The sequence below is a fragment of the Athene noctua genome, chromosome 15 (assembly GCF_965140245.1).
Source record: "Athene noctua chromosome 15, bAthNoc1.hap1.1, whole genome shotgun sequence".
NCBI classification, from domain to species: Eukaryota; Metazoa; Chordata; class Aves; order Strigiformes; family Strigidae; genus Athene; species Athene noctua.
This window is the reverse complement of record NC_134051.1, coordinates 6,123,624-6,136,806: the sequence shown is the minus strand read 5'-3', so window position 1 is coordinate 6,136,806 and position 13,183 is coordinate 6,123,624. Positions and strand designations below refer to the sequence as shown.

Sequence of the window (13,183 nt, the reverse complement as noted above, 5' to 3'; positions counted from 1 at the left end):
AGGCGCCCCAAATCCCCCCCTTGCACTGTGGGACCCATGGAGGGGGCGGGTAGGGACACCAGGAGAGGAGAGAGAGGACGCCCCCCCCCCCCCCCCCCCCCCCCCCCCCCCCCCCCCGTGCCAGGGCACTGGGGGGTGGCACTGGGGGTAGGGGGTGGCATTGGGGGGTAGGGGGTGGCACTGGGGCCAGGCTGGCCAAGCATCCCAGCGCCATGCAATACTGTGACAGTGTCACTAGATGTCCCCACGTCCCGTCACCCAAGCGGGTTGGGGCCAGGGATGGAGCCATGGGGTTGGGGGGGGGGTGTTGAGCCCATGCAGGGTACCCCCCGCGTGGCTGTCCCACGCTGGCAGCTCCCACACCCACCGCCGGCGGCACCGGGCATCACCCTGCCCCTCCTCACCCACCCCCCCTCACCTTAAAACCTGCTCCCCGCCCCGTCCCACAGAAGGGGCTCCCATCCTGGGGGGAAACTGAGGCACGCACCTCCCCGCCACCCGCCTTCCCCACATCCCGGAGCCAGCGGGGCTAGCAGGGGGCCTTGGCAGCGTGCCCCCACCTCCCCCCCCGCCTGACCCCAGCTAGCCCGATGTGACGGTGGTGCCACTGCCCAGCTTGATGATCATCTGCTGGCAGTCGTGCAGCGTCCGTTTGTCCCCCAGCTTCTCCAGCGTGCGGGCGGCCTCGGCCAACATGCCCACGCGTTGGCCCGGCCCCGAGAGGAAGCTGGGTGGGAGGTAGCAGCAGGCCAGCAGCAGGGCCTCGGCGTGCTCCCGCGGCGTGGGGTGGCTCTCTGGCTCCCCGGCTGCAAGGTGGGGGGCAGAGAGAGGGAGTGTCAGCGCCAAGGGTGCCACTGGAAGTCACCAACCCTCCCTCAGGTACTCTGGGTGTCAACCCCAAGGATGCCACCAGCTCTCCCTTGGGTGCTCTGGGTGTCAGTCCCACAGACACCACTGCAAGCCACCAACGCTCCCTCGGGTGCTCTGGCACGGTGACAAGGCCATTCACCCACCCCCTAGAGTGGGTGCCACCACCAAAGCATAGGCAAGAAGCCCCTGCACCCCACCACCCAGCACTCTTGGGGTGCTGCGGGTGGGCAGTGGGGTGTCCCCCCACGCCGCGTCCCACCTGTTTTGCTGCCCTGCACCCCTCTCCTCCGCAGGCTGCGGTCCAGCAGCTGATGGGTGCGCGTGGGGCTGGCCCGCGCCATGAGCCTGGCTGTGGCTTCGTGCAGGAACACCTGGAGCGAGGAGGACACGGTGAGAACGGGTGGTGGCAGGGGACGAGGGGATGCGGTCGGAGGAGGGGTGATGGGCTCACCCGGCGCATGGCAGGGCGCAGGGTCTGGGCCAGGCGTCGCAGGCTGCTGAGGTCCTGCTGGAAACCGCGGAGCTCGACGGCAGAGGCCTGGTAGAGGCAGCTGCGCTGCTGGCTGGCGCTCATCTGCTGCTGCCAGAGGTTGGTGCGGGTGACCAGGAGCAGGTCGCAGAGGAGGAGTTGGACCGCCTAGAAAGTGGGGGTGAGGGGAGCTGGGTGAGTTGTGGACGGACAGACAGACAGACGGTGGGGAAGGGGGGGGCCCAAGGAGGTCCCTGCGGGCAGGCGCTGCTGCGGGGGACCCCCGCCGGGCTGCATGGCAGGGGCATTGCACTCCCAGTCTGACACATGCAATGCAACTACAATGCACCCCCGCGAGGGCCGGGGGCACCTCCCGCCAGGGCCGGGGGCTCCCCCCTTTTCCCTTCCCCAGGGCGGGTGGCCGCCTTGCCCCCCACCCCAATCCCAGCTCACCTTGTCGATGGTGCCTTTGGGGGGGCTGCCGAGCTCCAGGCTCTCCCGCAGGCAACCACTGGCCTTCTCGCAGTGGTTCAAGCTGGCCTGGCTCCCATCCTGCTTGCTCAGCATCGCACGGACGGCTCTGAAGGAGTGCAGGGCAGCGCGGGGCAGGGGCTTTCTGCAAGGCAGAGAAGGGGGGAAACGCACAGACATGGTCACCGCAGGCCCCTCGCTGCGCACGGCGGTGCCCCCTGCCTCAGCAGCCACGGGGCAGCACGGCCGTGGTGCTCAGAGCATGTTAGCCAGGGGCTGCGGCAACAAAAAGAAGAGAAGGTATGCGATGAGTTGTCCCCCACACCCTGTCCTCGATGTCCCCAGCACTCACTCAGAGCTCTGCAGCGCCCGGGGCATGGTCTCCACCAGCGGGTAGAGGCGCTCGGCCCCCTCCTCGTCTCCCTGCAGCCAGTGAATAACTGTGCCAATGATGGACGCCCACCACTTGGACACGGGGTCGGTGCCTGCGGGGCGGGAGGGACACGGGAGCAGGGTATCCACCAGCCCCGTGACCCCCCCTACACACAAAGAGTCTCCAGTCTGGGGGGGGACATGCTGGCCTCACCTGTGACAGCTGCCAAGCCGGAGCTGATGGAGGGCGCGGGGACAGGTGTGCTGCTGGCGTCGGAGCAGCCGTTGAGGAGCTGGAGGTACTCGAGGGCGTTGGAGAAGCGTCTGCTGGGAGAGGGGCTGTGAGTGGGGCCAGCCCCACACCGGGTGGAGGAAGCGGGGTGCGCACCCCAGCACTTACCCCTCGCCCTGGGCAGCGGGACGGCCGGGCTCGGGCATGGCCACGCAGAACAGAGCCTTCTCCAGGAGGTGCTCGCGGAAAAGCTGGGTCACCTGTGCCAGCGGGTCCACTGCAGCCGAGAGGGGCAGTGAGCGGGTATTGCCTCCACCCCAAAAAGAGAGGGGGTTTGGGGGTGGTGAGGGGGTACCTGGGTTGCCAGCAGAGCTATAGATGGTCTCCCTGGGGACGCCCTTGACAGCCCAGTCCCCGTCGACGAAGAAACGGTGGCCCAAAGGGTGACAAAGCCACTGCATGGCGGGGGGGACAGCCCCGCCGTGGGACAGGGCCACGCGCCGGGCACTGCAGAGGAAGGGGCGCTGTGGGGAGAGCGGGGTCAGGGCGGGGGTGTCCCTGAGGACACCCCCCCACAACACACCCCCCCAGCGGAGGGGGCTGCCCCGCCACTCACAGCCAAGAAGTGGAAGCAGCGGTGCAGGCTGGCCTTGACCCTCAGGGCGGCTGCCACGTAGATCTCTGCCAGGGCGGCCACGGAGACAGCGTCACCGGCGCACTCGGCCAGGTTGACAGCACTCAGCGCCAGGTTGATGGCCAGTAAGTGCCCCCCCGCCTGCTTCCCTGCAGGGATGGGGACCTCAGTGGGGGAGATACGGGGTGCAAAGCTCCCCTGTGTGTCCCCCCTCTCCCCACCGTGGCATGGGGCCGTACCGGCAAGGTGGAGCTGGTGCAGGCGGTGGTAAGCCATGGCGGCGTCGCGGGCACTCTGATGGACGTGGGCTGGTGGGGGGGGGTCGGGGCGCAGCCCCCCAGCGCGGGCGGCCAGCCAGCGGCCCACCCAAAGGCGCTGGAGCAGGTGCCGCAGCAGGGTCCAGAGCAGGCTGCAGGCCAGGTCCCCGTGGGAGGCGGGCAGCGGCCGTCCCAGTGCTCCCAGTGCCGTCCGGAGGTGCTGGGCGCCCTGGGCAAAGTCCCCCTGAGCCCCCCCAGGAGAGAGCTGGTCAGCGCGGGAGGCGGGGCCAAAGGGAGGGGCAGGGCCTAGAGGGAGTGGGTGTGGTCAAATGGGGCGGGGCTAATGGGGAGTGGGTGAAGTTGAGCAAGGAGTGGGCGGGGCTACACAGTGTGGGTGGTGTGTGGGCTAGAGGGGTGGGCGGGGCTATGGCGGGTAGGAGGGGATAATGGCAATGGAAGGGGTGAGTGCTGTGGAATGGGTGGGGCTAACCCAAAGAGCAGGTGTTGGGATTGGTGGGGGGCAAGTGGGGGTGTGGCCAGGATGGGTGGGGCAGGTGACATCACGCAGGGTGTGGCAAGAGGCGGGGCTTACCCGGTCAAGGTCAAGGTCAGCCTGTCGGCGGTGCCGCCAGAAGAGGACGGAGGGCTCGGAGTGGGGGCGGGTGACGGGCTCCCCGCAGACGAAGAGTCGCACCACCGCCCCCAGCACCAGCGCCGCGTTCAGCGCCCAGAAGGCCAGGGTGGGCCAGAGCCACTGCGCCCACCCCCACGGCTCCTCTGCGTGGGGAGGGCGTCAGCGTCACCTCCAGCTCCACCCTGCACCCACCCCAGGGTCTCCATCCCGGTGGCCTTCACCCCGTGGCCATCTCAAGAGCCTCCGCCCAACGGTCTCTGCCCCACATCCACCCCAGCATCCTCCACCCTGATCGTCTCCCACCTCGGACCTCCCCCCTGATGGCCTTCACCCCACAGCCACCATGATGGCCTCCACTCCAATGACCTTCACCCCATGCCCACCCCAACAGCCTCCACGCAGGTAGTTCCCCCCACACACCCACCCCAACATCCTGCACCCCAACAGTCTTCACCTCAACAGCCTCTAGCCCATGTCTGCCCCGATGGCCTCCAGCCCAACAGCCTCCACCCTGATGGGCTCCATCCCAACAGTCTCTACTCAGGTAGCCCCCACTGCACACCCACCCCAACATCCTGCACCCCCACAGTCTTCACCTCAACAGCCTCTAGCCCATGCCCACCCAACAGCCTCCATCCCAATGGCCTTTGCCCCATGCCCACCTCAACAGCCTTCACCCCACACCCAACCCAACAGCCTCCATCCCAGTGGCCTCCACCCTGTGCCCACCCCAACAACCTGCACCCCGACAGCCCCCCTCCCAATATTCTCCACTCCAAGAGCCCCCACCTCATGCCAGAGCTTACCCACAATGCCAGACTCAGCCATGATGCTCCTGCTGGGGCCAGAGGTGCCTGGGCTCCCCACAGGGCGTGGAGCACCGGAGCCCCGGAGGAGGGAGGCCAGGGGGTTGAAGGAGAGGCAGAGGAAGACAAAGGCGCAGAGGGCCATGCGGGAGCGGTCCAGCATGCCCTGGCTGCTGGGCGAGGGCGGCGGGCGCTCCTGCTTCACCTGCGCGGGCAGAGCCACTGTGAGCCCCAGGGCATGGGGCATGGACATGGGGTACAGGTATGGGATATAGGGCATGGTGATGGGATATAGGGCATGGGATATAGGGCACATTGATGAGATATAGGGCATGGTGATGGGGCAGAGGTATGGCATATAGGGCATGGTGATGGGATATAGGGAATGGGATATAGGGCATGGTGATGGGGCACAGGTATGGGATATAGGGCACGGGATATAGGGCACAGGTATGGGATATAGGGAATGGGATATAGGACGTGAGATACAGGGTACAGTGATCAGATCTAGGGCATGGCCATGGAGTGCAGGGTATAGGTGTGGGGCACAAAGCACATTTTTGGAGTAGAGGACATGGGGCATAAGTGCAGCAGCCCACTGCACCCCTGAGTGCCCCCCGCACCCTTCCCCCCAGCCCCAGATCAGGAGAGGAGCAGCCTCAGAGAGCCAGACCAGGGCTCTCGGCTCCTTTCCCCACGCTGGCATCTGACGTGCTTCCTCCTGGCACCCCAGCATCATGCGGCAGATCCCCTGCCTGGCTCAGGGAGAGGGAGATACCCCCTCCCAGCCCACTCCCCCCCACCTTGCCATGGTCGCAGAGGGGGCTGTCGGGCTCTGAGTCGCTGCCGCTGCTGTTGCTGCTGCCCCCGCTGAGCGAGAGCGGGCTGCTGTGAGACGGCGAGCCCACGTCCGAGGGCGGCGGCGTCAGCATCTCCATCACCTCCGCCTTCACCACCTCCATGGGGGCCTCCGCCTTAGCCGCCCCATTGCAGGAGGCCACCAAGTCCTTCAGGGACTCTACGGGGAGCAGAGCAGGCTGAGAGGTGCTGGCAGGGGGGGGCATACAGCAGCCATGGGGCTGAGGCCCCGACCCCTGAGACCTGCCCTTCCACTCACGGTTCTTCTGCACGGCCATTTTCAGGGTGAGGTTCTCCTGCTTCAGCTTCTGGTTGCTCTGCTGCAGGAATCGGATGTACTCGATCGCTTTCCTCAGGATTGCCGACTTGTTGAGCTGCCGGTGGGCAGGGATGGCTCAGCCCAAATGCCAGCTGAAGCCCCTCACCCTTGCCCACCCCATCCCCACCAACCCCCAGGCTCCCACCTTGGCCTCAGTGCCCACCACCAGGTCCTTGAGCTCCACGATCTTGTCGTTGATGGAGGAGCGGTAGCGTTTCTCGATGGCGTTGTGCGCCGTGCGCTTCTCCCCCCGGCTCTGCACCAGCGCCGGCTTCCCGCTGGGTGCCAACCGGTTGATGGGCAGCTTCTCGGCGTCCACCACCAGCGGCACCGTGGCCAGGATGGTCCCTCCGCTCACCAGCGCCTGCAGAGATCAGGGGTGGTGTTAGTGGGGGGGTCCTGGAGCGTCCCCCCACCCCAGAGCTGCCCAGTGCTGGGACCTACCGGCACCTGCAGTGAGGTGGCAGAGCCGCTGGCGCTGGTGGCCAAGGAGGCGATGCTGGAGGTTTTGGCATTGCCGGCATCTGTCTTGACGGCCGTCAGCAGGAGGGAGTCAGCCTTGATGAAATGGGGCTGCAGCAGAACCTGGGGGATGGGGCAGAGGGGGTCAGCAGGGCTGAGGCGGGGGCCACTGGGACCATCCCCCTCCATCCCCTGGCCCTGGGCTTACCGGCACTGGCTGGATCTGGGGTGAGACAGGCTGGGGAGCAGGGGCGGCGGGGGCCAGGAGCTGCTGGGGTGCCACACTCTGCACGGGGCCCGGCAGTGCCGTGGGCTGGCCTGGCTGTGGGGTGGGCAGGGGGCTTGGCAGGGGCTGCCCCACACCCCCGGGCTGCATGGCTGGGCATGGAGCAAGGACAGCGTTACCAGACCCCCCCAGCACCAGCCCACCCCGGGCACCCCCATCCTGCAGGGACACATCCCCCTCCTCCAGCAAAAGCCCCCACCCAGGGAACCCTGATCTCCCCCTCCCTGCACCCTCATATCCTCACCGGAGAAGCTGTGCTGGTTCTGGTAGCCCACCAAGGGCGGGGGGCTGAACTGGCCGGGGGATGTGGGGACGAAGCTGGGGGCCAGCATCATGCCGGGCTGGGGCTGGCTGCTGGGCGCGGCCGCAGGCTCCTCCTTGACACCCGGGGCCGGCGCCGGCAGGAGTGGGGCCGGGGGCTGTGGGGTGAAGGCCGCCATCCCGGGGGGCCCTGGGTAGACGCTGCTGGTGGGGGCGGCAGGGGGAGGCTTGTTGGGTCCCAGGTAGGTGCTGAGGCTGCCCGGGGCTGGGGGTAGCCCTGGGGGCACAGTGCTGTCGGGGGCACTGAACGGCGAGTCAAAAAGCCCCGAGAAGTCATTGTCCGGTGTGTTGATCAGCTGGAGCATGTCTGCAAAACAGCCCCCCCCACCGTGCTGTCAGTGGCTGCCCCAGTTCCACAATATCCAAGGGGCCCCCGGGCTGGTCCCATGGTGCCCACCCCACAGCTCAGCACTTTGGGGGGAGAACCCCCATAAACCCAAGGGCAAAATATCCCCGAGAGCTCAGGAATCTGCTGTGCCCAACTCCTCACGCGTGGGGAAACTGAGGCACGGCACTCGCAATGGGGGTGCTGGGGCCTGGCTACCAGCACTCAGAGGTTTTCCAGCCTAGTCCGCGGGTGGCAGGATCTCAGCCTGTTTCTGAGGTTGAGATGGGCAGAGGTGGGCTTGTGGCACCTCAGTTATCCTGCACTGGAAAGCCCCCAAAACCCCCAAAGCAGCCCCTGTATCTGGGAGAGGGGGTACTCGGGCTGGGACAGAGGGGTTGGCACAGCTGGGATGTGCCAGAGCCCCATGCCAGGGGTGCCTGCCCATGGCACCCCCCAGGAGGGCAGCTTGGCAAGCGCGGGGTTAAATAGCCTCGGGGGGGTCTGCCAGTGGGACGGGGATGTCCCCATCGACACCCACACATCGGGGTGTCTGGTGATGCCCCCACTGAAAAGCCCCAGGGCGCTCGCCCCAGGATACCCTCCCGTGGGGGTACCCCCAGGCGCACCCCCCAGAATGCCCCCACCGAGGTGTACAGCCCCCAGACACGCCCCCCATGGGGTGCAGCACCCCAAGAGGGGCCACAGCAGCGACCCAGCCAGGCGGCGAGGAGGAGGAGAAGGAGGGGGGTGGCGATACCTTCGAAAGTGCACTCCATGCCGGCGGGCGCTGGGGGGGTCCCCAGAAGTGGGCTACAGCTCCCGCTCAGCCCCGTGCCAGGCCGTACGGAGGCCCCGGGATATTTTAAAGCCATGTTCTCGCCGCCTCCCCGCCGGCCCTCCCCGCCGCTGCCCGCGCCAGGCCTGGAGCGAAGCCGGCGATGGGGTGATGCGACTCCGCCAATCGCCGCCCGCGCGCCCGCCGGCCGCCCCCAGACATCCCCGCGGCCACGCCAAGGTGAGCCCGGCAGCGGGTTACTCCCGGGCACCCCGCCATAACCCCTCGGCGGTTACTTGGGGTCAGTCGCTGTTAACCCCTTCACCCATTGCCCCTCGCATCCGGCCAGCCCAACATGACGCTCCGCAACACCCGGAGGAAACTCCCCACAAGGACCCCATTTCTTGCCCCCTCCCCCCCCAAGACATCCAGCCCTCGGCACCCCGCTCAGCACAGGTGGGGTTCCTTCAAGGGGGCTCAACACCCCCCTGCTTAAGGAGCCCCCCTCCAAGGCTCTCCCATGGTCCAGAGACAAGTCTGGGGGTGCAGAGATGGGGGTGCTCCCTCCTGGCCCCCCTCTTCCAGCTGCCCAGCCCTGAGGTAGAGCACAGCTCTCCCAGCCACCCGGCAACTACCAGATATTTCTACTGTGTGGCAACCGCTGCCACCCGTGGCATCAGCGTGACACAGGCACCCAGCAGTGCCACGGTTTCCCCCCAACCCACCGTGGGAGCCCGTGGGGCTGAGCCACACGGCGTGGGTTCTGACAGGCCCCAGCTGGGCACGGGGCACCCACATCCCTGCGTGTGCATCCCGCCGTCACCCCGGGGACAAGGGACAACCCATGGCCACCCAGGGACTGGTGGCAAACGCACGGCTCCTGGGGTGCACGTGGGGGAACTGGATGACCGGGGTGTGAAGGACTGTGTTAAAACTCTGCGATGGGATCCCCCGAGGCCAAAACCTCGCCGAGGGGGAGGCAGGTGGCACCTGGATCTGCCATGATCCGCCCCGATTGCTGTTGGGGTGCGCCTCCAGCCCTGGGATGTCACCGCCACCCCAGTTCCCAGAGGACAGACCCCCCTGGACCTCGCGGCGGGGCTGGCCGAGGGCTGGAAAACCCAGTTTTTTGGCTAAATTCACCAGTAAGACCTTAGTGCCACTGTGGTGGGGAGTGGGTCCCCTTGGGCAGCGCGTCCCCTCGGCAGCATCCGTACCCCACACACCCCCCATCTCGGTGGGTGCTGCGGGTGGCAGCCCCAAAGCCGGTATAAAGCCTCCCCACCCCCCCGCACCCCATCCCGGTTGGGAACCCGGGCGGCCTGGAGGGAACGACCGGGAGTAACCCCGCCGGTGACGTCATGGAGGGGCGGGGTTAGAGGCGACACGATGCTGCGGTCGTGGGAGTCGGGGCGGGGGGGGAGCGCGTCGGGGCTGTCCCGGCACCTCCAGCCCGGGGGTCCCGGTGTTCTGCCCCCACCCCGTCCCGTCACCCTGCTCCTCCCCGCCGCGGACCGGCCCCCGGGCACAGCCTGAGGGGTGTGTGTCCGCCCCTCGCCCCACGCCGGGCCCGGCACCGAGCCCGGTCCCCCGGTCGTGCACCTGGTTATGCACCGAACCTCCTCCCCCCGTCGTCTCCCGCTTCCCGGTTCCCTGAACGTGCACCGAGCCTGGTCTCCCCAACCCCGGGCATGCACCGAGCCCGGTCCCGGGCATGCACCGAGCCCCGGTTATACCCCAGCCCGGTCCCGGCCGTGCACCAAGCCCCGGTTATTCCCCCAGCCCGATCCCGGCCGTGCACCAAGCCCCGGTTATACCCCAGCCCGGTCCCGGTCGTGCACCGAGCCCCGGTTATTCCCCCAGCCCGGTCCCGGGCATGCACCGAGCCCCGGTTATTCCCCCAGCCCGGTCCCCGCCATGCACCGGGCCCGGCCCGACTCGCCGCTGCCCGGGTCGGGACGCACCGTCGATGTCGCTGAGCAGGGCCGTGTCGATGTCGTTGGCCCCGGAGAGGCCGAGGGACGGTGCCAGCCCCTCCAGGGCCGCGTCGTCGAAGGCGAGACCGCTCATCCCGGCGGCGGCTCCTCCCGGGCTGCGGCAGCTCTAGGAACGGCGGGGCCGCCCGCCCGCCATGGCCGCGCTGGCCCGGGGAGAGGGTGGAAGGGGACGAGCCGCCAAGTTGCTCTCGCGAACCGTGCCCAGACCTGCTACCGGGCAGGGGAGGGCGGGAGGGAGGGAGGGAGGGGATGGAGGAGGATCCGCCGCCGCGTCCCGCCCCGCCACCGCCTCCCCGCACCGCCCCGCGGCACCGGGAGGGGACCCCCAGCAGCACCGGGCAGAGACCCCCGGCAGCACCGGGCAGGGAGCTGGTGCAGCAGGAGCGGAGCAGCGAGCAAGGCAGCAGTCCCCTGGGGAAGTCACCGAGCCCTGGGGACAGTCACCGAGCCCTTGGCACAGACACCAAATACCTGGACTGGGCTCTAAATACCCGGGTCAGTCGTTAAATACCACTAAGCCCCGGACTGGGGCACCCGTGGGAGCAGGCAGGAGGGCCGGCGTGGGGGACAAGGTGGTGGCAGTGGCTGCAGAAGCCTCCAGCACCTCGTGGAAGCCACATGCCGGGGTGAGCTTGGGCCACCGTGTCACCTCTCGGGTCTCCTGCAGTTCCCAGCACAGAGGCAGGACATCTGCCTTCCCCCTCCCAGCTCCGGGGTGCAGAGCACGTCCCAGCACTGCTGTCCGCGGTGGGAGAAGCTTCCCCGGCCCCGCTTAGGGGATGCGGAAGCACCAAGGCTGCCCCGTGAGACCCCGCTGAGCCTCTGCAGCCTCCCTGGGTGCCGTGAGCTGCGGGAACCAGGAAAACCACTGGTGCTACTGGGGTCCAGCCCCGTGGTTGCCCACGGGTGGTGGGTCTCGACACGGGGGGGTCTCACGCCAAGGCAAGGCCGTGCCCCGCAGCGCTGCGTGGTTTATCTTACTGCTGGGAATAACTTAGGAAAAGCAAATGTGCTGCAACAACGGCCCCCTAAAAGTTTGCTTTCTCCTGCACCACAGAGCTCAATCTGAGGCTCCCTGTGAATTAATTAACCCTGGATTTACCATAAAAACCTCTCCCCCAGCCTCACTGGCTTCCACGTGGCACCCCTGGGCAATATGGGGATCCCCCACACGGCATGGGGCATGTAGGGCTCCCCGGGGACTGCGCAGAGCACGTGGTGGTGGCAGAACCAGGGGTGCTGGGCCCCTCACCCCCATTCGAGCCGCCTCACCTGGGGACATTAACCTGTGCCCGAGCTGGGGATGAGCCCGGGGACTCCTGGCTCAGCTCCATGCCGGCGGCTGGGGCAGCGTCACCCGCACACAGGCCACTGGCAGCCGCTCGGCCATCTCTTGCCAACAGCAAACGCCGCAGGAGACCCACAAACTGCCATGGCGGGTGTAGGGGGGCCGTGTGCTCCCCCACTTATTTGGGTCACCGGGGAGAAGCCAGGCTCTGGGGTTTCCTTTCGCTTTCAGGAAAACCCTTGCAGCAGGCTGTGTGCTGCAGGAAGAGGGCAGGTTTCCAGGGCTGGGGAGATGGATGTGCGGTGGCTTTAGGGCAGCCTCGTGCAAACGTGAGGGTCACCAGCCTTTAATAACCCCCACAAGTCCCAGGGCACAGCCTTCCCCGTGGGGCACAGAGCAGGGAAAATCACACGCATAAACACGGCTTTATTTTCGCCGAAGCTACGGGCAAAGCTGGATTTTTCAGGGCTCCTTCCCCAACCTCAAGCCTCCCCCCGCCCCCGAGCCGGAGGGGATGTGCACGCCGAGGACCCGCACACGCTGCCTTCCCCCGATCCGGGGAACCGCAGGAAACAAGCAGCATCCTCTGAGCAACGGGCAAGAATTAAGCACCCCGGCAGCTCCGTGGGACGGGGCGGATTTGGGGGCCGGTGGATGCCACGCGGGGTGGGGCTCCCCGGGGTGAGCTTGGTTGCGGGGTAGGGAAAACCCCGCCCGTAGGACCAGGGCCACGCAGCCAATAAGCGTGGCGGCCCGGAGTGGAGTGATTCTGCATCACGGCTCAGGGCCCGCGATTACATCATGTCGGTCCTGCGGGGATGGCAGCCGGGCCACGTGGTTGCTCCGGAGTCGCTGAGACGTTTTCCTGAGCGCAGGCTGGGAGGAAACCGCAAGGATGAGAGAGAAAACAAACCGGCCCCGAAATGGTTGGGTTTTGGCCACCCAGCCGGCCGGGCAGGCTCACGGTGACTCGTGGAGCGTCGCCCCGAGCCGCGCTGGCTGCAGCGCAGGGCTCTGGGACGTGCTGTGCTTCCGCTGCAGAGCCCAAACGCGGCAGCGCCAGGCACCCCTGCGTGGAGCAGCACCCCCCCGGCAACCTGCTGCCCCCTCGCTCAGCCGGGTGGGTTCCCCCAAAACGCTGTGTCCAGCCTGACACAAGCCCCCCGGCCGTCAGCACAGCTTAACCCTGCGCTGGGAGCAGCCCAGGGCTTTGCTGACGTGCCCCAGTTCTCAGCATCCCTCACGCTCGGGGGGGTGTTTTGCTACGGAGAAACGTGGCGTTAATCATTAATTCGTGTTGCAAACAGATTCAAAGCCTCTTCTCTCCTTCACTACCTGTAACCCCGCTTTGTCAACTATCCCTTCCTGAGCCATGGCTTGGGTAAACAAGCAGCCAGGCCCGGCAGCACTCCAGTGAGCCACTCAGCCCCCGCTCAGGGTTTATTTACCCCAAGGTGAAATGGGAGAAGGCGAATGGACGTGTGGTCACTTCCCATTCGCAGTAGGATCCAAACTGGGTGCCCAAAGCTGGAAAGCAGCCACACGCACCCAGAGCCCGTGCTGGGCTCTGCAGCGCGCTCCGTGCCGCGGCTCGGCAGCTTGGAGAGGGCAGCGAGCTGTGGGAGTCCCCCCTAGCCCACGCTGGGAGCTCACACGGTCTCTAGGGTAGCACAGGCAGGTTTGGAGACAAGGAGCCCATCAGGATTCACAAACCCAGCAAAGCCATGCTCGCTTTGTGGACTTCGGTGTCACCAGTGGGTGACACACACGAAAAACATCCCCGTGTGCTTGCCCGGCTCTTACA

At 67.2% G+C, this 13,183-nt stretch overlaps 1 protein-coding gene across 4 annotated transcripts; it reads right to left on the bottom strand.

Annotated features, from left to right (window-relative positions):
- Positions 1-469: 469 nt before the first annotated feature.
- Positions 470-10,314, bottom strand: SREBF1 (sterol regulatory element binding transcription factor 1). 4 transcript variants are annotated; one of them, XM_074919609.1, is made up of 19 exons: positions 10,059-10,314; positions 6,915-7,298; positions 6,593-6,762; positions 6,367-6,507; positions 6,068-6,286; positions 5,863-5,977; positions 5,549-5,763; positions 4,746-4,950; positions 3,898-4,082; positions 3,288-3,549; positions 3,031-3,197; positions 2,770-2,938; positions 2,583-2,691; positions 2,397-2,509; positions 2,163-2,295; positions 1,793-1,955; positions 1,322-1,507; positions 1,130-1,241; positions 470-806 (listed from the first exon to the last, which is right to left on the bottom strand). In XM_074919609.1, exons 1-19 carry the CDS (start codon positions 10,162-10,164, stop codon positions 583-585), a joined length of 3,378 nt encoding a protein of 1,125 aa, XP_074775710.1. In that variant the 5' UTR covers positions 10,165-10,314; the 3' UTR covers positions 470-582. The 4 variants fall into 4 exon arrangements, with proteins under 4 accessions (XP_074775710.1, XP_074775711.1, XP_074775707.1 ...); XM_074919610.1 differs by having other exon boundaries at positions 2,397-2,506; XM_074919606.1 differs by lacking the exon at positions 10,059-10,314 and adding an exon at positions 8,077-8,393.
- Positions 10,315-13,183: the final 2,869 nt, after the last annotated feature.

Bases quoted from the DNA above. Each gene is read 5' to 3' on its own strand.
- SREBF1 (XM_074919606.1), bottom strand. From the start codon at position 8,191: ATGGCTTTAAAATATCCCGGGGCCTCCGTACGGCCTGGCACGGGGCTG. The intron at 2,296-2,396 runs GTGAGGCCAGCA...CCCGCCCCGCAG, and splicing joins CGGCTTGGCAGCTGTCACAG to GCACCGACCCCGTGTCCAAG. The intron at 807-1,129 runs GTGGGACGCGGC...CCCACCTTGCAG, and splicing joins GGTGCAGGGCAGCAAAACAG to CCGGGGAGCCAGAGAGCCAC.